This window comes from Girardinichthys multiradiatus, chromosome 5, assembly GCF_021462225.1.
Source record: "Girardinichthys multiradiatus isolate DD_20200921_A chromosome 5, DD_fGirMul_XY1, whole genome shotgun sequence".
Classification (NCBI taxonomy): domain Eukaryota; kingdom Metazoa; phylum Chordata; class Actinopteri; order Cyprinodontiformes; family Goodeidae; genus Girardinichthys; species Girardinichthys multiradiatus.
Window position 1 is genome coordinate 42173462 of NC_061798.1, and position 26937 is coordinate 42200398.

At 41.0% G+C, this 26937-nt stretch overlaps 2 protein-coding genes across 2 annotated transcripts in view; one reads left to right on the forward strand and one right to left on the reverse strand.

Annotated features, from left to right (window-relative positions):
• Window positions 1-26937, reverse strand: part of slc5a10 (solute carrier family 5 member 10) — a 45121-nt gene that overhangs the window by 9516 nt on the left and 8668 nt on the right. Inside the window, exons 7-11 of the mRNA XM_047365185.1 lie at window positions 26692-26897; window positions 19289-19424; window positions 6313-6420; window positions 6045-6195; window positions 5754-5922 (exon numbers count right to left, since the gene is read on the reverse strand). Coding sequence (XP_047221141.1) covers window positions 5754-5922; window positions 6045-6195; window positions 6313-6420; window positions 19289-19424; window positions 26692-26897 — 770 coding nt within the window. The remainder of the gene's footprint in view (window positions 1-5753; window positions 5923-6044; window positions 6196-6312; window positions 6421-19288; window positions 19425-26691; window positions 26898-26937) is intronic.
• On the forward strand, window positions 8437-24637 carry LOC124868216 (protein FAM83G). Its single transcript, XM_047365183.1, has 5 exons — window positions 8437-9695; window positions 12833-13000; window positions 13896-14020; window positions 16571-17945; window positions 23625-24637. The coding sequence occupies exons 1-5, from the start codon at window positions 9207-9209 to the stop codon at window positions 23985-23987; spliced, it is 2520 nt and encodes an 839-aa protein (XP_047221139.1). The 5' UTR covers window positions 8437-9206; the 3' UTR covers window positions 23988-24637.

The window sequence follows — 26937 nt, forward strand, 5'->3', positions numbered from 1 at the left end:
CTACACTATGCCAACGCTCTGTCTGCACTGACGAAGATTCAGTGCCTTACAACAACATAAATACAGTGTGCCACACTGTGCCAACAGTCAAAGTGGCAAACATGGCCTATATTCTAATAAATTCAGCCCACAGTTGTTTGAACTCTTGGTCCACTAATAAACTATACATGCAGCATTCCATTTTAAAGGCTTATTTTGAAGTGAAGATCTATTATAAGCTCATAACCAGTTAATATCACATCTGCAATAAATAACTCTCTAGTCGTCTTCATTTAGCATAAATACACATTAGTCCAAGAGGGACATCGAGCACTTGTACCGTCTGAAAACAACTCCAATCTCAAAAACCTCATAATGGTTTATGTTCTATTTTATGAACCTTTAAACCATTGTCACGTTTGCATTGGGCAGTTATTTACACAAATGTTGGTAAATATTTAAACATGAAATTAAGATAGGAAGGGTGCATCACTAATAATCTTCCTATTTCAAACAAGTACCAAGAACCGAATGTGTGATATATATTTCAGGTCAGACTAATAGCCCAATTTAAAAGTAAATCCATTTAAAAAGCAAATATTTAATGAGGGTTTAAATGACAGAAGTCTTACTGATTATTAAACTGCCTTACTTTTAGATCAGATAGTCTGGAACCAGAAATGCTTTACATGTTTCGTTCTCAGTACTTGTTTCGACCACTGGGCCAGAAGTGCTTTTTATAAGCAAGAAATAAAAGCAAAACACAAAGTTATGGCGTACACTGACCAAAAGAGAGACACAGCAAACACAAACATACTGTGCCCGGACCACTTAAGTTGGTTTCATCCAAGACAGAGACACAGCTAAACACAGAGGCACCGGGCCAGGAGTACTTTCAGCGAAGAGAAAACAAATTAAGTATGCAAAGTTATAGGCAGTAATAGTTTTGTCAGTGGCTCTATGCAGGAAAAAGACACAGCTAAACACAGAAACACTGAGCCAAGAGCATGGATGGGCAATTATCGGACCGTTTATCATTATAGTATTTTTTTTATTGTTATAAGACTTTTGATTTATAGTGACATTGATGAACTCTACATGATAATGTTCACAAAACCCTCAAACGTCTAAAAATAACAATAATTAAAAAAGCACTGTTGTTATTGTGACTTTGTATACTTTTCCACTGTTGATGGAAAAGTAAAACATAAGGAGTACTTTCTATGGGGAAGAAAAAATAAATTAGTATACAAAGTTACTGTAATAGCTTTTCAATAACTCAGTCCAGGAAGGTAACACAGCCAGTCATAGAAGTTCTGATTCAGGCATAACTTCAATGAAACAAAAAAACAGAGAGAGAGAGAGAGAGATACATTATAAAGTTAATGGCAGCAAAACTCAGTCAATGGCTTTGTTCAAGACAGAGACAGCTAAAAGCAGAATCACTATGCTAAGTTCACTTTCTATGGGAAGAAAAACAACTCTTTCTAGGAAAGACACACAGCTAAACACAGAGACCCTGTGTCAGGATTTCTTTTTATGGGAAATAAAACAAAGTACAGGACCTAACGGTGATGACAGTAAAAGCCCTTTAATGATTTTGCTAAACAGGAAAGCACCGATTCCTTCAATGGAAGGATAAAACAGAGTTAATGGAAAAGAAGACTGCAAATGATACATGAAAAGGGAATAGCAGGAGAAAATAGAGTCAGGAAAAGTAGTCAAAAAGACTTACAGGAGCATAAATATAGAGGTAATCCAAGATACTCAAAGCCGGTCCGTACAACCCATAGGCCTTATCAGAATGGAAAGCCTTAAGACAAGCAGAAGTAGTTAAAATAGTAGTAGTACTTTTGGTAGTAGTAGTATATTCATCCTATAGATATAATAATTTACACTTAGGACAATATGAATGTAAATGGTACATTTCACGGTGATGTATCTGAGAGCGAAGTCATTTAACCGGGTGTCTACCTGCTAATAACCAGAGTCAGCAACCGGCTGCTAACACATAGTCTGGACTTAAGCTGTGTACTGACCAAGTGAAAGGCTGCTGCAACAAATTATGATGCTAATGTGAGACCAAAGACATTTCAGATAACAGAGATGCCCTTTGACCTGTGTCTTATAACATACCCTCAGATAAGCTAATGGTAAGTCCCAAATAATTAAAGACAGCTCTTATCGTTGTTTCTTTGAAGTTGTGCATGGCGATATTTTTGTTTAGCAAAGCATTGAGGGAGAAAATCATGTTCATGCTGAAAAACCTGAGAAAATGCTCTTGATTTCATCTGCTAAACTGCATACCCGATGACAAAGCACACACCCAGAACCTGCTCTATTAAAAAAAGGGACTGCAACAGAATCGTCTTTACATCCAGACGAACAATGTTTCAACACATAGGTTACTATCTTTAAACACACAATCTTACTGCAGCATTGTTATCTCCTTTAAGTCACCCTCTATGGTCTTTATCTTGCAGCCCTAAACGTTCACTCACAACAAAACCTTGTGTTCTTCCAACTGATTGCATTCAGCTGGTTTCTACACAAGAAATGATAAACAAAACACTTCATAAAGTGAGAAAGAATCACAAACAAACTCTCAAGTGTGTTCACACATTTAAACAAAAAAAAATCTACTCCACACAAAGCAATGAAACTAACTGCTGGGAAAAGCTGAGTCACATGCTAATAAAACAGTCTGGCAGTACAATGCAGAAGGAAGAACAGTGCAGAGAATAAAAACCTGAAAACTCATAAATAATCTGCAGTATGGTGCTATAAATGAGGTAACTTTCACATTATGTTTGCTTGCATCTAGGGCTGCAAAGGGACAGGAAAGTTTAAGATTCAAATTTCTGGCAGTATTTCAAACTGGAAAAAAATCCATGGGAATTACTGGAGTTTATTAAATCTATCAAAAATGGTATTTAAACATACTAATGCATATCTTTCCAAACATTACATTAAACAGTATACATCAAATATACGTACTCAATAATATTACCAAAACTTACTTCTGTTTATGTAATCTACAAGCTTAAATGTGTGGCTAAAATAGTCCTGTGCTCTGGGCCCAAACACATGGCCTCAGTAGTGTAAAGTTCTAGATTTCATCTGTGGATGTGACGGAAGAAGTGCATGCAGGGTGCTTGGCCTCAATACCACTGCAGTAAGCAGTGTGTTATGTGCATGTGAAAAGGATTAGTGTATATATACTATTTTTAATTATACTCATTTCCATTTGCATTACCTGGCATGCACCTTGCACCTAGCTAGAACAACGTTAAAACATTTAATCACATGATTCTTGAATGAATAGATACTGAACAAAAGTCTCACATTCCTCAGAGAGTTTGGTCCATATTGACATGATAGCATCACACAGATGCTGCAGATTCGTCGGCTGCACATCCATGATGTGAATCTCCCGTTCCACCACATCCCAAAGGTGCTCTATTGGATTGAGATCTGGTGACTGTGGAGGCCATTTGAGTTCAGTGAACTCATTGTCATGTTCAAGAAACCAGTCTGAGATGATTCGTGCTTTATGACATGGCGCGTTATCCTGCTGGAAGTAACCATCAGAAGATGGGTACACTGTGGTCATAAAGGGATGGGCATGGTCAGCAACAATACTCAGGTAGGCTGTGGCGTTGACACGATGCTCAGTTGGTACTAAGGAGCCGAAAGTGTGCCAAGAAAATATCCACCATTACACCACCACCACCGACCTGAACCGTTGATACAAAGCAGGATGGATCCATGCTTTCATGTTGACGCCAAATTCTGACCCTACCATCCGAATGTTGCAGCAGAAATCGAGACTCATCAGACCAGGCAATGTTTTTCCAATCTTCTATTGTCCAATTTTGTTGAGCCTGTGCGAATTGTAGCTTCAGTTTCCTGTTCTTAGCTGGCAATGGTATAGACTGTACTGCAGGTGCACACAAAATGCAACTAAATAGTAGCATTGGGTTCATTATAAGTCTGCCTCACTGGCAATCATTTTAGCAGAAGTAGCAGCTGATGCTACAGCTTTGCAGGAAGTATTTTTTGGACTTGAAATAAACATCTTAATCTTCAGACATTGCCCAGACCATCTGCCATCTCTTACAACTTCATCGCATTAATTGACTGATAATAAAATCTGGCCATGCAGTCTGCCCTGTTTCTCCTCACAAACTTCCTCCGGTTCCCCCCCAAGGCTGTGTTGTCTCTCCTCTGCTCTTCTCCCTGTACACCAACAGCTGCACCTCCAGTCACCAGTCTGTCAAGCTTCTGAAGTTTGCGGACGACACCACCCTGATCGGACTCATCTCTGATGGTGACGAGTCCGCGTACAGATGGGAGGTGGACCATCTGTTGGACTGGTGCAGCCAGAACAACCTTGAGCTCAACGCTCTAAAGACAGTAGAGATGGTTGTGGACTTCAGGCAGAACCCAGCCCCACCTGCCCCCATCACCCTCTGTGACTCCACAATTGACACTGTGGAATCTTTCCGCTTCCTGGGAACCATCATCTCCCAGGATCTCAAGTGGGAGCCAAACATCAGCTCCCTCATCAAGAAAGCCCAGCAGAGGATGTTCTTCCTGCGGCAGCTGAAGAAATTCAACCTGCCAAAGACTATGATGGTGCACTTCTACACAGCCATCATTGAGTCCATCCTCACCTCCTCCATCACCATCTGGTACGCCGCTGCTACAGCCAAGGATAAGGGCAGGCTGCAGCGTGTCATTCGGTCTGCTGAGAAGGTGATTGGCTGCAGTCTACTGTCGCTCCAGGAACTGTACACCTCCAGGACCCTGAAGGTGGCAGGGAAGATTCTGGCAGATCCCTCCCACTCCGGTCACAAACTCTTTGAGACTCTCCCCTCTGGCAGGAGGCTGCGGTCCATCCGGACCAAAACCTCACGCCACAAGAACAGTTTTTTCCCATCTGCCACCAGCCTGGTTAACAAAGCCCGGAAACCACCCTGACACTCTCCCTCCCCCCCCCCTTTTTTTTTTTTTGCTGACAGGACACTTGTAACCTGTAACTCTATGCGTTACATTAACGCTCAGCATGGACTCCTGCTTTACTTGTACTGCCATACTTGCACAATGATCACCTGCACTGTTGTATTGCTCTTGCATCTTATACTGCTCTATATTTACTCTCACTCACTTAAAACTGTGCACATATATTTATATTATATTGTAGATATGTTTATACTGTTTAATTTGTACTGTATTGCACCGACTACGCCAAAACAAATTCCTTGTATGTCCAAAAACGTACTTGGCAATAAAGCTTTTCTGATTCTGATTCTGATTATTGTTTCTAAATGTTCCTGAAATCAATGCACTATCAAACATCTCAAATATTTAGCTGCATTACAAGTTAACACCTTTGAAGAAGGGATTTGATTAAAAACACGTGAATAAAAAGGGAAAAAACAAGATAAATATAAATCCTTATAAAATAACTAATTTTACAACAAATTAGCCCAAACCAATATAAAAGCAGTCAAAGACATGTTGTTCTATATGTGACAAATTACAGCTAAAGTGAGTTAATTGCCTTTGCAAACTACTAGCTTTAAGTTCCAGCTTCTCAAATGTGAACTATCCTGCTTGTCTATACTGCTCAACCAAAACAAACTATGTAAGGATATCACATTACAACAGATGTTTTTTTCATAGTTTCCTAACAGAATCATGCATCTGCAATTATACTCAATAGATTTGTAGACTAGTCTATTGTGTGCTTGTTTGTGCCAGAGTCATACTTGCTCATTGGTCCTCTTCCAAAAGATTGCCAGCGTGAAGACAGCTGTGACTGGCGGGGCCAGGTAACTCGTCACTGATTGGATATAGACGTAGAGCTGGCCGCTATTGGCTGATTGAAGGATGGGGATCCACACCACACTCACCACCACCAGGATCACAGTCACAATCCTGGGCCAAACATAAGCAATAACAGCAACTCTACCACCTTCTCCCCAGATTGGTCAATTAGGGATCATTGCATGGTAAAACAGCAACCTAATCCCCTGAAGTGCACAGGTGATGTAGCGTACCTGCCGACCAGCAGCAGCTCCCTCTCAGACGCTCGTGGGCGGTGTTTTTTCCAGATGTCCATGGTAAAGAGCGTGGAGCTGCTGTTGAAGATGGAGGTCAGTGACGACATCAGAGCTGCCATCATCACAGCTATCATAAGTCCCCTCAAGCCTGCAGTCCAAACAAACAAACACACAAACACACACGTTATGTAGAGATGTGTGCTGATAAAAATGTAACGTGATCAAAATGTTCAGAAATTCAAATAAAAGGGAATTAAAAACTCACCACTTGGCATGAGCTCAATGACCAGTTTGGGAAAGGCAATGTTGGAACATCCCACTTCAGCTCCACACACACGCACACACTCCTCTGGATCCACACATCCCACAGAATCTGAAGCATAAAGAAACAATTGAGAGTCTTCAAACACAGAGTAGAAGACAAAACATAATCTGCAGGCTCTCAAGGGTGTACAGTAATGCACAAAAGCATTGGCATTGAGACAAAGGTTGTGTTTTGCTAAGTTTTAAGACTTGAGACAGCTTAAATCTCTCTATCAACCTAATTAACAGGTTGATTGCTTTAAACAAGGTGGTTGTGAATAAAATAATTGTCGGTTTGTGTTAGCAACGGAAAGTTAGAAAGAAAAGCATAAGGTCAACGTCACTTGCATCTCACATGTAGGGAAACTTCTGCTACAAATATTTCACCTGAAAGAAAAAGCATCCAGATCATCAAGACCTTCAACACTAGAGGTCCAGTTGCTATGATAAAGGATCCAGGATGTCCAAGAGTGTCCAGCTTTCTTTCTGAGAAAGCTTGCAGAGCTTGCTAAAAACGGCAGAGGTACAAGTACTAGTAAATGCATCTGCAGCGAGCCAAAGACTTGTGAACACTGACAATGTGATGGGAACAGCAGCTAAGAAGCCACTTCTGTCCAAGAAAAACATCAGCAGCAGTACAAGGATGGGACCAGAAGACTGCTGCAAACCTTTCTCTGAAAAAATCCTCCTTCAGATATTTGTGGTACAGATGGAAAAATAATTTGTTTGGAGAAAAAGTGAGAGCTACCATGAGTCTTGTGTCGTGCCAACAATGAGAGTGAGTCTCTCAGTCTTTTTAAACCTGACTGCCAATGAGCTTTTCTCTGCACTCCTCCACCTGCTGCCACCTTTGTTTCCTTGTTTAGTGTTTGTTTGTACAGTCTAACTCTTACACTTACATTCTACACTCCCACTGTTTTGTTTCTTATTCACACGACAGAACTGAAACTTTGCTTTCATCAAAATTTACGTTAGTAGATAATCCCCGAAGAAAGTTTTACTGCAAAAAAAAAACAAAACTTTACTGCATGTCACTTTTAGTTGTAGCCTTTTGAGCACAGTCATAACAATTGGAGGCTCACGATGGAACACGTTGGCACAAGACAAAAGTGATAATATAGTGGCACAAGGGTCACCACATAAAAATGTATGACCTGTGGTCATGAGACACCACAGTACGTATCCCTCCTGAGAACCTGCGGACGGTTCTCAGAACGCAGGTGGACGGACAGAAGTCAATAATATATGATCCAGTCCAACCCCTAACTGGACAATAATGATTCACCACTGGTCTGGTTTTAGCCTAGAAAATGAAATCCAGCTAAGCCTGACAGAACTGTAGAGGTTATGAAGGATCAATGCAAGTAATCATTTTTCACACTAATTTGATGTACTACTAGTGGATAAAACACTGTGATACTTTCGATTTCTTTCTCCCGCAAACATATTGAATAAAATACATAAAAAATTAATAAAGTTGCTGAAGTTGCAAAACAAAATATTTGTGTTAGTGCCACATTCTTGACCAAGAACTGCTAACACTTGTTTTAGTTCAATTATTCTTCCAGGAATAGGAAAAATAACCTTAGTATGTGTATTTGTAATATAACGTGTATTCTATTCTCACCAAGCTAATAAATCATATGTTGAGCTCAATTTGTTCTATAATAATAATAATAATAATAATACTGTAGTTTGCACTTGTAATTCTACTTAAATATCTACTTAACCTAGCCACCAAAAACGATTTTATTTAGTGATTTTTCTGGTTGTATTATCAGAAAATCCAGCAGCCCCTTTAAAGTCACGCCATTAGTCAGCAGTTCTCTTTTAAGGAGGAATCTGCACTTTCTCCTTTTCATTATTTGTTGCCAGGTGGACCATTTAAGTTCAACTATACTCCCTAAAACTGAAACATATCCGTTAATACCGCTCAACAAAGCCCTTCAGAGTCAGCTAATCTATTAGTGGGTTAGTTATTACACTGTCTTTCATAAGAGCTGTTGATTTAAAGTAGAAAACCAGCATTTTTCTCTCTCCGTCTGGTCGGGAGGAGGGTGGGGTTTCGAGCCTCTCTTTCCTCACCAACTCCCGGACACCCCGCCTTTCTGCCCCCGGTAACCAAGCTTCCGTTCCCGGATTGAGTGATTAAACACTCCGCCTCGCTGTCCCCGTGGATTTAGATGAAGTTTTAATGATTTTTGAAGGAAGTTGGGAAACAAGAACTGATGTGAACCCGGATACAGTCAGATCTGAGACTCGTTCGTGCCACGTCCATGAAGCGGACGGCTCCAACAGCTGCCTGAACATCTGTGATCCACCGACAACAAAGAGTGACTCGTCAGCGCAACAGTTAGACTGAGTCACGCAGTTTCAACGCATTTAACAGGGTGGGGGGTTCGTAACTTCTGTCTGTGTCTGAAGCGTGTCCCGCACCTCGCTGACCACCGGCAGACACACTCTAGCTCACCCACCGGGACATCTGTCTCCGTGTCTGCCGAGCCCCGAGGCTGGAGCTGTGAGGAGCGGAGCCGCCGCCGGGGTTTCTCCGGCCTGTCAGGTGAAAGGCGTGGCCCTGGGCGGGTGGTGAGCTTTGTTCAAGCTACACCTGAGTGAGAGATTCAGTTACCTGAACGGTCCGGGTTGAGCTGATAGGTCTGTTGGAGCGCTGATAGCTGCGGTTAGCTTCTGAAAATCCTACTAAATGGATGAATTTACCTTCCAAACCCAGGTCACTCAGGTTCTGTGACCGTAATGACTTGTTGCACATATTTGAGACTTGACCCCTCGGACCGACGGGTGGTAACTGGGTCAGACTGGTTTTAGTTATTAACTGTTTATTCAAACTGGGAGGTCATGGCGCTGTCTCAGATCCAGTGTCTGGACGACCACCACGTCAACTGGCGCATTAGCGAGAGCAAGCCGGAGTTTTTCTACAGCGAGGACCAACGGCTGGCCCTCGAAGTTCTCATCACCAAGGGCCACGATGCGTTCACGGACTACGTCCAGAAGCACGGAGTCCGGGAGTTCCTCTCGGAACGAGAGCTGGAGCGAGTCACGCGCACCACGGAAGCGTACCGACCCGGGTACGAGCACCACCAGAGGCTGGAGACGTCAGGCCCGGGGAACTTGACTCCGGGGCCCGTGGAAGAAGCAGAAGACGAGGTTTCGCTCGCTTATTGGCCGGACCGGTCCGAGGCCTCGGTGGCGAATCTGGACCTCGGATGGCCTGAAGCCAGCTCATACCGAGGGGTCACGCGCGTGACCGTATATACGCATCCTCCCACTGAGGGTCACACGCACATCAAAGAGGTGGTTCGCAAGAGCATTGCATCAGCCCAGAAGGTAGGTGGTGAGAACGGGAATGGTAGTAGTGGTGATTTTATTGGTAAAAAGCAGCAATAATGGAAGTTTTACTCCTAAAAAACACTAAATTAAAGACCTAAAACAAGATTTCTTTAGAAATAATGAATGCACTACCACGCAGTATGATTTTAAAACAAATTAAAACTATAAATATCTACTTTTGTGTCTTTAAATTCATTGACAAACTGCATTTTCTTTGATGCACCTAGTTTTGAGTTCAATTAAAATTGGCTAAAGATTAGGGACATATGCCATCCATCCATCCATCCATCCATCCATCCATCCATCAATTTCTTCTGCTTATCCGGGGTCGGGTTGCAGAGAGACCCAGACTTCCCTCTCCCCAGCCACTTGGGCCAGGGACATATGCTTTGATGCATAAATGGGGATCATTTTGTAACCTCTTTCCACATGGGTCTCAGTGCCCAATATAAGATGCGATGATCTTAAGTTCAATTCAGTACAGTTTATTGCTAAAAAAAAACTAAATGTTTATTATTTACACTTTATTAACTATTTAGCAAGTGCTGTGTTAAGTTAAATGACTGCTGACTTTACAGATTTCCAGAAGACAGTGATTGACATCCTTTACTAGGAAGATATGCCACAAAAAGTAATCACTAAAGAAGCGGACTGTTCACAGATTGCTGTATCCAGGCATGTAAATGGAAAGTTTGGTAGAAGGAAAAAAGTTGTACAGGTACACAAGCACCAGCAGAAAACACAGCCTTAAGAGGATTGTGAAGTAAAGCACCATTTGAGAGTCTTGGAGAGATTGACAAGGCTTGGGCTGCAGTTGGAGTCAGTGCTTCAAGAACCACCACAAACACAGATGCATCCATTACATTAGCTACAGCTGTTACATTCCTTGTGTCGAACCATTTCTGATCCAGAGACATCAGAAGTGTCTTATGGGCTAAGGACGGAAAGCAGTGGACTGTTGCTTAGTGGTTCAGTGATATTTTTCAGATGAAAGTATATTTTGCACTTGATTTGGAAATCCCAGAGTCTGGAGGAAAAGTAAACAGGCACACAATCCAAGCTGCTAGAGGTCCAGTGTGAAGTTTCCCACAGTCAGTGATAATTTTGGGAGCCTCGTTCGGGTGCCTTGAAACATAATAACTACTTAGTATTGTTGAGAACCGACGCGCGTTTCCACCAGTTTTGGGAAGCAAGCATGCATCATCAACAGCATGTGCATTCATTTCACGTTGTGTAATGCGGAAGGAAAGCAAAGTAGCAACATAACGGAGTTTAATGAACTTCCACATTTCTTTGGCGTTTACAGATGTTTCTTTTAATGCAAAAATACGTCACGGTTCGCACAGAAAAATCAAGTATCCTGCGGTGCCTGAGTTGAACCATAGGTTACGTCCTGAAACATCTATTAATCTGGTGGAAATACAGGACACAGGTTCAAAATCAGATTCAGGAACTAGAACAGGCTCTTAGCCTGGTGGAAAAGGGGCTTCTGTTTCCTTAAATTCAAGCTCTATAATCTATTTTTACCCCTCACTTTATTTTTTAAAATGATAATAATTAAACATCCAATAGCATTTATTTTCATGCATTTTAATGTCTGCATGTTCGTGCATCCTCGGACAAATCCGTTTCTCCTCTTGGCTTTTTTACATGTCGCAGAAACTTTTTCAATCCTCCTTCCTCAGCCAGAAGAACTCCTGCTCCCATTGAACTCTGTACTCGCACCTAACCTCCTTGCTGCCACTTGCTCGCGCTGTAGTTGCAGAGGTCTGATTACTTGTTTGTTCTTCATCTTCTGCTGCACCAGTCTGTCTTTTTTCAATGCTTTTATGAACACTATCATCGTTACTGGGCTTTTTGAAGTAACCTCGGACACTCAGTGAAGCCATCGAGGTCATGCAATAAGTGAGAAAACAGCTAATTAATTTGCTAACTCGCCACCAAGTGGTGATGGGTGTGAAATGCAATCTGTCAAAATGACGGATAAACTTCCGATTTTTCCATCACCATTTAAAAAACGGTCTTAACGGAAAATATTTAGGTAACGATTTTTGGACTGTTACAGTGAATAAAGAACAGTTTAGAGGTCATAGGGGGGTGTAAGAAATTTACATAATCAGCATTAATTGGTAATAAAAAATACCTATATAGCAACTCTTGTGTGTTTGGATGATTCTCAGCATTGTAAACATTGCTTTACAATAAATTCTTTTACGCTGACACATTGCCAGGTTTGATTTTAATAGTACTTGGACTTTGTTCCCTCTTTCATAAAGCCAACAGCTGCTTACTTAGCAAACCCAGTTCAGACTGAATTCAGTAGTAATGTCTGAAACTCAAGCCTGATCGCTCAGCTTTTTCAGTTTCAGTCTCACCATTAGCTACAGTTTTCTGTCTCATAAAGTTGCGTTCACCTTCTTCCATGTGCCACCTTTGCACATGCCACCATCCAAGTTTTATTACGGCAAGTCTGAGCTTGAGGTGTCAGTGGAATGAAATGCACATACGTCACTGAACAAGTTTACGTGCCTGCACAACGTACATCACTTTTACCTTTCCTACTCATAAATCCTGGCACATGCTCATACTCTAGTTTAGTTTTGCGCAAAAGAAACAAACAAGTTAAAATAATTAGAGCTGGTCTAAAGATTACAGATGTTCCTACTGTTAAGTAGCCTTTGATTGGTATTTCACTGAACCCAAGCGTGGCAGCGCAGTATTGTTGGTAGATATTCTGACAGCGATGTTTATTTGAATTAGGATTATGTTGTTTTCTGTTTGTGCAGTTTTAAGCTTTTAGTTGGGCTAGGTTAATGAGATTATTGTGTCTCTGGTGGTTCTGTGCAGCAGAGGAACTCAGAGGGTCCAGTCAAGCAGCATTTTATCACCTCTCTGCAAAACATTCTTTGTCCTTAACACTCACTTGATGAAACTTGTACTTTCTGAACTGGAGTACATTCTTTCTTAATTTATTGTTCAACTCTCCAAAGTGCCGAGCTTCCTCAGTAGATTTAATGGGTTTAAAATAGTTGATAACAGTAGAATAAACTGAACCCACCCTCGGACCAGGAAAAATTAACACAAGCTCTGGTTTCCTGTGTGTGTTTTTCTTGTCTGCGTTTGTGTGTGTGCAGGTGATAGCTGTGGTGATGGACGTGTTTACAGATGTGGATATCTTTCGAGACCTTCTGGACGCATCCTATAAACGCAAAATCCCTGTGTACATAATCCTGGACTTAGCTGCAGTGCCCTGCTTTCTTTCCATGTGTGCCAGAGCTGATATGCACCAGGGGCACCTAAAGGTTTGTATGCACACACACATAGATGCTATTTTGATGACGAGCTTGGAGTAGATGACAACTTTAGAGTCACATGCAGGGAAATCATTTTTATTAAGTATTTTGATCTTTCAGAGAAGACATTCTTAAGAAAAACACTCTTTTTAAAAATGTGATTATCGTTTTGGATGCATATCCAGAATATTAGAGAGCGCTTTATTGATTTAGGGTGGATTTTTTTGCCTGCAGGCTTCTGACTTGCATCATCCAGTTGTTTGCCACAGACTAAACGCATTTGTTATTTCTTGCCTCTGAGTTAAACTGGTTAAGGCAATAACAGAAAATACTTAGTGTTCAACGGGAACTTCACTCTGGGTTTTTTAGACTGGAGGCCAGGAAGATGATGAGCACATTCCTCTCTGTGCTGCAGGCAATTAAATAAGCCACACTCTCACTTTGCTGTTGCTAATAGCTTTCTCTTTCAGTTCCCCGTCTTTTCCAACAGCATTATCCACCCGATCTCGCTTCTCTTTAAACCTTTTTTTTTATCTCATCTTTCCCTGTTTCTTGTTATTGTGAGCTTTTACGGCTCCTTTCTTTAGCTGCTCCTGTGAGATTTCGCACAGAACTATCGCTCAGCCAGTAACCACACCCTTATCACAGAGCTGAAGAAAAACACCACAGGGTGTGTCAACGAAGCATGAGAATCCAACCTGCTAACCTGCACAGTCACCCAACACCATGTGGAAGTTATTAATGCTGAACACCAACTCTTAAGCAACAAGGACAGGCTTTCTTTTGAGGCTGTCCAGTCTGTTGTTGCCATTAATTTCCTTTTATTATCCCTGCATTAAGGTTCTTTCTGCCATCAATGCCAAACCCTGTAGAGTTATAAAGTGTTAACACTGTGTGTGTGTAGAATCTGCGAGTTCGCTGCTGTGGAGGCTTGGAATTCTTCGCACGATCGGCGCAGAAGGTGCGTGGATCCTTGAACGAGAAGTTTCTCCTTGTAGATGGAGATAGAGCGATCTCTGGCTCATACAGGTGAGCAATCCACGTTTTAATACTTCGACACTAACGTTTTTATAATACTGTGCTGAAGTATTGCAGAACTTTCCTGTAGGCTTTTAGTGCCGAACAAAATATTTTAGACTTTTTAAAAGTTTGTCAGTTTTTCTTTAGAGTCTGGCTGCTTTTTCACAAATTTTTGTTCAATGCTTGACCATTATTAATGAAATGTATTGGTCAAGCCACCTACAGTATAAAGCATTCAGGCACCAAATGCTAGTGAAATTAAGTGCTACTCAAATTTTGCAGCAATGATCCAATATTATCATTAATAAATCCCATGAACACTATGCAGACACTCTGTCTGCAAAGGTGAAGATTCACTCACCTCTATATGTTGGATTGTTGAACTTTGATGTTGGATTGTTGTTGAACATTGAACTTTGATCCCTGGATGGTGAAGTATGGAAAATTGAAACAAGACAGTGCACCCTTCATCCCAATACACATGCAATATTTTAAACAGGTAGTGATGTTTCTCAAAATGCCCTTCATTTCCATGCATTTAAAACCATGTAAAATATGTTTTGTGATACATCAACATATATGTTTTTAATTAACAAGCCATCAAACAGAAATATTAGCTGAAAACCTGGCAGACGGTAGGTGCATCATCTGAAGAATGAATCATTTCTGTGTCAGATTCATGCTGGATAATTTCCTTTTCTCAAAGACACAACTTTCAGATTTATCTATTATAAAGATTTTTTATGCTGGCACTTCTTCTTTTGTCCACTAATGTGCAGCTTCCTCATTTTGTATGCACATATGGCACAGTGGATGGATCAAAATTAAATATAACAAAAAAACATTCATCTGAAAGTGGTCAGACACTGAACAGAAAATGACTGAAAAAGCAGCCAAAGTCCAAAGAAAACCCCCAGAAAGCAGGGATAGCTCTTGATCAAGATCACTTTAAAGCTGCACTAATGTGTGCAGAATAACATTAACAAAACAAATGACTACGCAATCTAAAAGATAAGAATTTTTACCCAACCCTGCACAGTTCTAACAATCATTTTTAGTTTTTCCAAACATCTCGCTGGTTCGGCCTAGTTTCTGTCCCTCAACCAGTGCTTCCTGGTTTACGGCCGCAGGAGGAAGTTCACATAAATCAACCACACACATCCTGCTCAGCAGAAAATTACTGACAGAAATAGTTAGCAACTAGCTGATGTACAAAGAGGAGAATTTAGCAGCCCACAACCATGTTACTTCTGTTTATTAGCAAACTGTGCCATGCAAAAGTTTCAGTTACCTCTAAATGTTCACATTTTGTTATATTGGAACCACAGTCTTCAATGCATGTTATTGGGATTGTACGTGATAAACCAACACAAAGAAGAGCAACATTTTGAAGCAGAATGAAAATGATAGGTGATTTTCACACCTTGTTCCAGGTGATTTGTATTGTCAGCGTAGAGGACCTTCTTCAATTTGTTCGCTTTGTCCTCCACATGGCTTTTAGGAAACTACCTGAGCCACCGGTTCTCTACCGATCTCCGTGCTCCTCCAGTTACCATGGGCCTCTTGGCTGCTTCTCTGATTAATGCTCTACTTGGTTACTGCTAACCTTGCTTGGCTTGTCAGTTTAGATGCCCAGCCATGTCATGGTAGGGTTACAATTGTGTGATACTCTATTGAAAGCTTGTGAAATTATTGTTTCATAACCTAACCCTGCTTTAAACTTCTCCACGGCGTTCTCCCTGACTGTCCTGCTGTGTTCCTTGGTCTTGGTGAAGCTGTTTGCTCGCTATTTTTCTTCAACAAACCTCTGAGGCCTTCACAGAACGGCTGGATTAAATCACTCAAAGATAGACGCTGGTGATTCTCAAGGCATTTGGTTACACTGGATTTTATTTAGGGGTGTCAGAGTAAAGGGGGCTGGATACAAATGTGTTGGTCTATTACACAAAATACCTCCAAAATATAATGAAATTTGTGGCTGCAGTGCGAGAAAATGTTCAAGGGGTATGAATACTATTGCAAAGATCTCATTAAATCATCTTCTTTTTGCCTCCCGGCCGACCTGGGACTATTATGATAAATAAGTAGGAAGCAAGAAACTAAAGTTTTTCAGTTATTGTGAAATGTTTGTAGAGGCTAATCTCTTTAAATCACATGAAAAGGCTCAGACATTACACCCTGTCGATGGATTATTTCACTCTCCAGTGTTTGTCTATTAGATCAGTTGTTGCAACTCGCATATCAGCTGAAGCTAATTTAAGCAAATTAGCCAGACTTTCTTGCATGCAAACACTGAAAGTCTCGGTCTTTAGCCTTTAGTGCAGCCGTGTTCCTGAGTTTCTGACTTCAGCAGGGCTATAATTTTGATTCCTCTGCAAAGTTTTGACCTAAACAATTATGTAATTTGATCAAAGATCATTCAAACAGACATCTGGTGTAATTATTAAACTATATAACATTATGACTTGGGTTTTTCCCACAGTGTAAGAATCTGCAAACAACCAAAAGCTTTCTCATTTACCGCTGTGACCTTACATTTTAATCTCTGTGGTATTCCAGTTTCACTTGGTCCTCATCCCGTCTGGACCGGAACCTCGTCACCGTCATCACCGGGCAGGTAGTGGAGACCTTTGACACGCAGTTTCGGGAACTCTACCTCATGTCCAGAGGAGTGTCCCTCAACAAGGTTCCCTTGGCGGACGAGCCGATCCCTGACCCACTTCCTCAGGCGGTGCCGGCACCTGTCCCGGCGTCTGTGGCGAGGAAGCTCATCAATCCCAAATACGCGCTTGTCACAACGGGAACTCACAGTCCCACCTCCTCTGACCAGAACTCCAGTAAAAAGGAGTCAAATACCCAGAATCCTACCGGGCTGAAAGTGATGAAAGGGCGTCTTAAGGAGGTTGTCGAAGAGGCGCCCTTACATCCAGGGTTAGTCCATCTGGAGAAAGCCAACCTAATCCCGTATCTGCCCACCTGGCCGGAGCCAGACCCCCCGAGTGATGTGATCGGCTTCATCAATATCAGAGATGAAAAGAGGGCCCATCAGGTTCACTTACAGAGGTCGGAAAGGTTCGAGGTTAGTCAGGCTATACGTTTCAGCGCACCACTGACTCAACCAGTGCCGGCTGAGGAATCCACCGCAAATCAGAATAAAAAAGAGTCACAAACGGGAAAAAATATATCTGGGAATATAAGTCCTGAAGATTCGACTCCTGTAGTTCCAGCAGAAAACAAGCTTGCATTAGAAACTGCTCCAGATGAGGACCAAAATGATTCCACGGCTTCCCATCAGCAGCCCATCATATCTCCACTACACAAACCACAACCACAGACGTCTACAACACAACCCAAAGCTGCTGCCGATTCACAGCCTCTGGACAATGCTGGAAAAACTCCAGAAACACCAGCTGCAGCGCCTCCTGTTCCCAAACGCCGCACGCTACAGATAGTCATAGACCCCGTCTCGTCAGAGCAGCCCAGTGAGGCGCAAGTCACCCTGATAAAAATGGACCAGGTGGATAATCTACAGAAGGAGCACTCTCAGAAGGAGCTGGCACCGAACCGTTGCCGGTTAACGTCAAAGAACGATGGCGGAGACTCTGGCAGCAACGAAGAGGGGAGCCAAGACAGCACTAAGGTCATATGCGACCGAGCAGTCAACGAAGACCCCTCAAGTGCATCCACAGCATCAGAGGAGGAGTTCTATAACTGTCCTCAACAGGAGGCCAGCAACCCACTGATCAACGGGGGGTACACCGGATCAGGTAGAGGGCCTTCCCATGGAGACGGACTTAACGTGATGGCCCGCTTCTCTCAAAGCATGCTGGATCTGCGGGATCCCGGCCAGTCAGAGGGCGTTGCTTCCCACATTTGTCAATCCCAGCAACTCCGCAGACTGGTACATGCTTCCCCACACCGGCACATAGGACAGGTGAGCACGCTATACAGAACTCCACATGCTAATCTGATCGAAGCGATGAAAGAACGAGTCAGTGACAGAAAATAACTGAGATCAGCTAGGATCGCTTCATACACTATTTAAATTCACCATGTTTGTTTTATTTTAACTTCTTGGAATTGCAAGTCCAGGCAAGCTGCTTTGCTTGAGCGATTTTATCCAGTGCCTTAAAAAAGTAATTACACAGAATACAACAGAATTCAATGTATTTTATTGATATTTTATGTGAAAGGTAGCCCAAAATACCGTAAAGTGGAAGGAAAATATGACATGTTTTTTAAATAAGCATGGCATGCACTTTTATTCAGCCCCCATTACACTGATACCCCTAAATAAAATCTAACTCAAACAGGTGCTTTCAGAAACAATCTAATAATCAAGTTACCTCTGGGTAATTTAAATTATGTTTCAACAAATAAATGTTTTCTAGAGCATTTAGTGTAAATTATCTGATCGGGCTTCGTTTTTCAAACACCCCAAGCTGTTAGGATCTTCTAGAGATCAGTCTGGAAACAGAGAGACTGGGGCAGAACTCCAGGAATACCAAGACATGGTCCACCATGTAAACCAGGAGTCAGCAACCTTTTCAGTCCAAAGATCTATTTTCACCCTGGCGTCAACAGATTTTTCTACAGCCCTTGCAAAACATGATTTAGTTTTACAAATATGCACTATATAAAAGTTTAAATAAGCAGCATTTCTTTTTTTAGATTTAGGAATAAAAAAAAGTTTAAACCTTTACAAGGATAAAAGTCTTTCTCTTGTATAATGAGGCCAGGTGAAAAGTCGCTAGCCCACTTAAGAAAAATAAAGCCCAAACTGAAGTTATGAGCTAACTGACAGGAAAATAAACCCCATAAACCGTTGGGATCAATCTAGTGGAAAATGTCTATGCCGATGTTGAATAAATATAGAGCACCTGCTCAAATCAGCCTCATAATTATTGTCCCGATTGTTTTAAATTCTAATTCCAAAAAATAATCCGAATGAATCCTTGCATGACCCAGCGCCTCTTCAGGTTAAAGACTGGGAAAGTTTTGAGCTTCCCAGAAATTGTGATTGTTGGTACAGACTTACAGGAAAGGGAAAGACTCTTGCACGCACAGATGCATACACACACACACACACACACACATACATCTGTTTTTCTAACTCGTGTCCAAATTGTTTCAGCACTGGTAGCAAAGCAAGTCACAACCTGCATAAACTTAGGATGGGTTACCTTTCTTCTCTTAATTAAATCTGTGCCTGCACTAATCTGTGCCTGCATTATGTTGAGGGGGTGTCTGTGTGTGTGTGTGTGTGTGTGTGTGCACCTGGATAGAGAGCTCGGCTGATCATGCCCGGCAGGATAATGAAGATGAAAGGCAGCAGCTTCAGATAAGCGGCAAAGATTGATGCTCCTTTGACATGACTCATGTTCTTCGCTGACAGGGACCGTTGTACAATAACCTGCATGTACAGAGGCAATAAAACAGAGACAACAGGATAATATCAAGAGACTTAAGGAACAAATAGAGGCTAAAATAAAGTATAGTCACCATTCAAATAAAGTTCAGTAACTGCTGCCCTAAAAACAGGTTGAACTACCTTAGAAATAAAAGACAAAAACACAGATTTTTGGAGAAAACCAAGAAGTTCAGATTAGTTTTAGACACAATGCAAACTCTGATAATACCTGATTGAGCATAATTTATTAATCCCCTGCAGAAATATAATGGAATAAAGAGAAATATATTTTTAAAATGTTAAACAAACAGATTTACTGGAAAAAACGACTAATCTCTTATTTCTTTTTTCTCCACTCATTATATGAATTACAATCAATGCTAAACAAATACAACACAGCAGACTGTAGTGAAATATAACCTCATTAAAAAATTAAGTTGAACTGTAGGCGAGTTTATTTTAGATATGATTATTTCTGAATCAGATCATCAGCTGTTGGTTTCTTCACCCGGTGAACAGCTCATGTCAGACCAAGGCAGATCATTTGTAGATACTCTGTATAGTCTGCCACATATCAGAGGAACGTACCTTAAATATCCCACCATCGTTCAAAAAAGTGAAAATACTTTTCAAATTAAAATGACTCAGGAAAAGTGTAAGATCTTATAAGAGATGTTGTAATTCTCTACTATAGATTCAATTAAACTGTTTTCAAATAGAGGGAAATAATTAAGAAAAAATTGTTTTTACAAAATCTGCAGTTCGTAGCACCCATAATAATTCCTCTAAAACAAATATAAATGCAGCCTTTTCACTTTTTTAAAGTTAATTAGATAGTCTAGGAACGTTTAATTAGTTATCTGACTTCTTGATTCCCTGAGGAATACATATGATGTGACACAGTGGCCTGTTTCTCTTAGCCACTATTCAAAACGGGAAAGATAAAGTAACATGCCATTCAAATTGGGCAGAACTGTGTTAACCCTCATAAGTCCTGAACAAGCTACAAGAAAAGACCTGCTTCCCTATGCTTACCCATGCCTGCAGTCAGAACGATTGAAAAAATTAAAACAACTGGAGCTGTGACAAACAAGACTGGACCAGAACCAAGGTTTACTTTTCCGCCACCCACAGTGAACGGGGGGAAGGGAGGTAAAAATAATCCCACAAGGACTTTTCTAGGGTTGAGATATTCGCTGGAGATATTTCCGCTTTTTACATTTGATCATTTGGAGCACTGGATGGATTCTGAGAGGAAAAGTGAGTGGTACAGTAGCACTGTAAGAACATTTGAGGGATTTTCATAAGCTGAATTCAGAAAGTTTTAGACTTGCTAAGGGTAACAGTCACCAGCAAAGCAATGTGGAAAAAAAAACCAAAAAATCCGTGTGACATTTTTGAAAACCATGACTAAATGACTTTGATATTTCAGTCTTGTGAGGTCCATTTTAATAATGCATTTATTTAAATATAGGGAATTTATACTGCTATTAGAAGGGTTCAGTCTTTGGGCCTTGCTAAGGATTTTGGCTAAAAGAAGTTTTTATTTTCTGAGAAACAAAAGCCTCAATGTTTCCCGATAAATGTTTTGCCCCTGTTTAAACCCCTCAGTTTTGTACTGGAGACTATTTGAACTTATTTACTTAGACACCTAAAAACGATGTTAATTAGTTTTGACACCTTTACAAAAATGATTTTAAATGTATTTCTTGAAATGAAATCACAGTATCCATTTTTTTTACACACAAAACATTAATGAAACAATTTTTCTCATAAACAGTGAAATTCAATTCAATTCAAAGATACTTTATTGATTCCCGAGGGGAAATTAGAATTCCAGTACAACCCATCCAAACAGACATCATGACACAAGACAAGGGGGGGACGGGTCACCGAGGCTTTGCTGCCCACTCACAGGCGCTGCCCTTGCTAGATGAGAAAAGAGGCCACATTAGGTAAGTAGAGGGAAAAAATTATATTTCACACTTTATCCTTAGCAGGATACAGTTTGAGATTGCAAAAAACCTCAGCACAAAGAAGCAACAAGTTTACAAAACATACCGGGAACGGTGAAGGTGGTGTGAGGGGATGCATATGTTTATCTTGAGCATGTGTGTGTGTGCAAGTGAGTGTGTGCAAGTAAGTCCATGAAGCACTGTCACAGAGGCCATTGTCCTTGATGGTACGTTGGAATGTTCATCAACCGGCCACAAAGTTCTGAGCAGGTCCACAGATGTCCTCAGGGAAGGGAGGGGGCAGAGGGAGCAGAGCGTCATGTTTACATAACCTCCAGGAGAAGTTGAAGATAGCCAGCCATCAAGGCCGTGCAGGGGAGCCAGATTCAGAAAAACAATAATTATTTGGGTTAGGCTAAGTCTTAATTTTCCATCAGCCTTGAGAGTCTCACTGGTGCTTCTCAAAGGCGAATCCAAACAGCCAAATTCCTGGTCTTTCGCCATATCCGAGCGAACAACTTTCTCCAAGATTTATCCCATTTCACCCCTGAGTCCAGGAACCGCAACCTGCCTGCGATCCTATGTAAGGATCACATCCAGTCTGCGATTCAGCTCACGTAACATCTCAGTCTGAGTGTTGATCGCTCTGAAGATGCCATCACACATGCCAGGCAGCCTTACAATGGCCAGAACAGCTGCTGACATTCTCCAAATTTCTCGATATGCCAGGTAACCGCTGACTCCAAAAAGCAGAAATCCTGATATCAAACATCCAATTATATACATATCTTCCACATCCTCGACTGACATTATCGACAAACACACAATCCTCCACTTCTGCCAGGAGTCCATTGTGTATCTAGAGAAAAACGTCCAGTCTGGACAAGTTGGGCTCTCCTTCACCCTGTCTTCTCCTCGAGAAAATTTGATCAATTGCATTGAGAGACCAGCTGACCAAATCCATATTTTGGAAGAATTTGGAAGATGTGCAAAAAGAGGCTCCAAAAAAGACAAGACACAGAGCTGAAGCAGGGCAGATATGGGAGGGGTGCTGGAGACAGAGAAAAAGCGTCCTCCTCCACCGAGAGCAGAAAGAAAAAAAAATAATAATAATAATAATTTGCGCAAAGAGATTTATCATAGTTTTGTAGAGTTATAGCTTTATTAGTATTTTTATTTGTGGTTTATAGCAGCTTGTCATTTGCAGTTAGGCATGAAGATGACAAGATCAGCTGAAATACAAATTTGACTGGCTTCCTATTCCTGTTTATTTTTTCTCTTATCATTTAAAGGGACTTCAGATTACTTTCAGTGTGTCTCTCTAAAGATTGATTGAGTTTCTGTGTTGCTCTCACAAACTAAAAAAATAAATAAATTAGAGCTGCAAACATTTTGCAGTTTAATCCAACTATATCAGTCTAGGCACTGTAAAATAAAGAGCTGAGATAATGATGTGGAAAGTTGAAGAGCGGACAGTTTGGAGACGAGACACTTTGTTAAATTAACTACATAAACGTGAGGATTTCTCTGAAATGTGACTATGAGTCAAATCAGGAACTACCAGTCATGTTTTGGCCTTTGTTTTTTGCATGACTGCAGGATTTAAAAAATGATGCATTATGCTTTTTAGATTTATTACATGCAGAAATACTATTCCTTAAACAAATTAACCTTTCAGACTTTCTTGCCATCCTCCTCACTGTGTGTGGACACAAAATAAACACCATTGAGCCTTGTTTGTCACAGTTCCAGTTGTTTTAAACCTTTTAAAGTTTAGGTAAGCAGCAAAAATCTAGAAAAGCTAAATGTACATTTAAAAATGTTTCAGAGACATTCCTTTTAAAGACATAGGAATTAATGTACTCAAATTAAAGGTGGGATTTTTATAACAATGATCAGAATGAGACTTTGCTGCTGCTGCAATAAAATGATTTATTTTAAGGCTTTAACACATAAATAATAAATGTAAAGGTGTCTGTAGTTCAGAAAGTAGGCCGAAGATTTATTGAAAGGCAAAGTGTGGAGAGGTTTGATTAACAGAATATTAAATAAAATGTTTGAATGAGTTAAATGAGTGAGCTTCTGATATGACAACTTTTGTTTTGTTGTATAATTCAAGTCTGATTAAATAAGAGGCTTTGAAACGAAATGGTTGAGCTTATGAAAACTGAATACCACAAGACCAAGAATTAATCCTTGTGGTACCCCATCAGTCTCTCATCTCTTTCTGTTGCCTCTCTCTGTCCAGCTGTTTCAGACCTCAAGATCTCCAGCACGTGATGCAAGACCGAGGGGCCCCAAAGTAATAATTGCCAAACCAGGAAGTTTTCACCGCCCTTCTCGAAACACTGGTCTCGTGATCGGCGGACACCGTTACTGGCAGGGGCAGTTGGTACCGCCCGACTCAGCCCAGCTGCGCGTAGAGGGCCGCTCCGGGCGATCGCCCCGAAGACACAGCCCCAGCTACAGGAAGACATCACCGCAGCCAACAGCTGACCAGATGGGGTTGTTCGGAGTATCTCTGTCAAAACTCAGCAGCTTTAAAAATTTGAAAGGGCGAGCTGGAACCTCTCAGAGGAAAGCGTCTCAGACTAATAAAGCTACCAGGTAGAACTGTGGGTCAGAACAGGTACATAAGGATGTTTGCTGAAAAAACTCCCTGCTTAGAAACTGGAAACCTTTCAGTTTGGACTCTTTTCTGTCCCTTCACTGATTTAAAACCTACCATGCAACATACCTGCAAAGACTACTTATGATAAGGAGATGGCATGTCTGTGAGGATGGACCTCTGATAGGGATAAATGAGTTGATATTTGTGTTTACAGACATGCAAATGTGTCACAGACACTCTGTTTTGTTGACCAAAAAGGTCAACCGTTTCCTCCATGTGGTACTGTGGTCAAATCTGATATACTTCTCTGCCAATCCAGGCACTTCACTCCCCCCAACAGCATGTTGATCCTAGACTTACCTCAAATGCTTTTGTTTTTCCTTACATGGCAATATTTTTTCATGACCAAAATACACAGATTAAATGTGTCTGTGTTTTGTAAGATTGTATCTACTTATAGAAACAAATCAGGCTTTAGTACTGATAGCACTGTGATTGGTTACACCTCTTCAGAGGACAGTGCTACCATGTTGATTACTTCCACATATTTGACAAAGGTTGTTGATAACCTGTTCAAATGTAGACATGTGCAATGTCAAGTATTGTCATGGGACCAAAGCTGAATGTTTTAAATAAAAAGACAGACTGTTGCTGAGCTGTCTCTGCTTTTGACTCAGCCTGCTGGATTTGGAGAGCAGAGCACACTTTAAAATGTTTCGAGAAGGTTTATCAAACTGACAGGTGAAAGCACATAACTGAATAACTGATGTAGAGATAATCCTGTTTAATGTTTGGGAAAGACTGCAGCGTTTTGGGTTCCTTTTTCATGTTACATCCACAAACATCATTGTTTTTACTTAATTGTTAAGTTTAAGGAAAACTCACAACTGTTTGTTGTGTGTTTCTGTTCTATCCCCCCCATCCTCCCACATCAGTACTTTGCAGCACCAACCTTCACTGCAAATAAAGTATTTTAAGATATGTCTCCACCAGCTACCATCTAGAGATGTTTTGTTTGTCCATTTTTCTTATCTAAATAGATCAGGCTCAGTCATATTGGATAGGGAGTGTATCTGAATATAAATTTTGAAGACTTGTCATAGGTCTGGACTTTGATTGAGCCATTCTAACACATAAACCTGCTTCTCTCTAACACCCTCCTGACTGTATGTCTGGGATAGTTGTCCTGTTGGAAGGTGAACCATCCAGGATTGTGCTATATTTACCTCTACCTATCAACTCTGATGAGCTTTCCTGTCCAAGCAGCTAAAAACATAACATCCCCACAGCATGATGCTGGCATCACCATGTTTTTCAGTCACCAGTCACTGAATTGATGGTGTGTTTGGGGTGAATTGCTGAGTTATTTTTTTGCTGCTCTTAATTTTGTAGCTAAGAAAATTTATTTCAGTCTCATCTGATTAGAGCACCTTCTTCTACATTTACTGTTTCCCCTCAAGGTGACTTGAGGAAAACAAAATTTGACCTATTATGATGTTCTTTCAACACACGAAAGTGGCCTCTTCTTGCCACTCTTCTAAAATCTAGATTTGTGGAGTGCACAGCTAAAAGTTGTTTTGTTGACAGATTATTGCACTTGAGCTATGGACCTTTGTAGCCCCTCTCGGGGTTCTATGGGCCTCTTGGTCCATACTAATCTCTGGTTAATGCCCTCCCTGGCAGGCCTGTCAGTTTAAGTGGGCCCCATCTTGGTCCTTGGTTGTAGTTGTAAGGCACTGTTTCCATTTTCGATCAACAGTACTCTATGACATGTTCAGGGCCTCAGATATTGTTTTTTAACCTAAACTTATCCACTGCAGCTGATTGTTCACTAACGTTTCGTTCAAACCTCTGAAGCCTTCACAGATCAGCAGGATTCATACTGAGATTAAATTACAGGTGACCTCCGAAGGCCAGAGAATCTTCTGAATTTTATTTAGATTTATCAGAATAAGGAGGGTGGAACACAAATGCTCACACACACAGATTTTGATTAGTAAAACATTTGAAAATCGTGTATCTTGTTCATCTATTACATAAAAAGCCTAATGAAATATATTTTAGTTTGTGCTTGTAACACGACAAAAGGCTAAAGAGTTCAATGGGGTTTAGATACCTTTGCAGAAGACTGTACAGACACAAGCTTGCAGTTACATGCAGTCATTCTGTTGTTAAGATTGGTTCATGGATATAGAGAATAACAGGTCTACATGTCCATGTCTGCCCATTTTGAAAGGCTGATAAACCTACGCTATGTTTGTCAGAGATAACAGTCACTGAACATACACCAAAACAGAAGAGTGAGCTACTTAAGTTACTTTCCTCCACTAGATGAAGGATTGCATTTTTTCAAGTTTTTCAACTTAATGACTTCTCAGGCTCCACCGAAGGCCCTGAGGAAAACATTCCTTCACACGGAGCTTGAATTTCTTCAGACTCTTTGTTTGGCTTTGCAGCTTTTTAGATAGTATAAAATCAAAGTTTACCATCAATACTTCTAAAAACCTTTTAGTTTTGCAAAAAATAAGCTACATTGCATAAACCGAGCAGTGAAATCTTAGAAGCTCGCAAAAAAAAAAAAAAAACTTACATCCTTTGATTCCTTGGTTAAGATTTCCTTTATATGCACACATTATGCTGTTACAGATGACATTATTTAATAAACGAAAACCTCATTTCAACTCTGTGTGTACATGAGATATACCTGGTCGGTGCACCAATACCAGGTGGCCAGTATGGTGAGCCCCAGAGTCATGCCAGGCCACGGCAGGTCTCCGGTGACGGCGTCTCTGAACAGGTGCATGGCGTCGGCCCGTGGCAGGTGGCAGGTACTGTTGGGGATAATTTTACTCGGCACGGCAATGCTGTAAACCTGCTCCAGGTTGCTGTACCCTCCTATCTTGTTGAAAGCTACACACACACATTTTCAAAGATTAAACCTTACAGTATT

Coding starts and splice junctions, on each gene's coding strand:
- LOC124868216 (XM_047365183.1), top strand. CDS start 9,207: ATGGCGCTGTCTCAGATCCAGTGTCTGGACGACCACCACGTCAACTGG. Junction 13,001..13,895: donor TGCACCAGGGGCACCTAAAG/GTTTGTATGCAC, acceptor GTGTGTGTGTAG/AATCTGCGAGTTCGCTGCTG. Junction 17,946..23,624: donor CACACCGGCACATAGGACAG/GTGAGCACGCTA, acceptor CTCTCTGTCCAG/CTGTTTCAGACCTCAAGATC.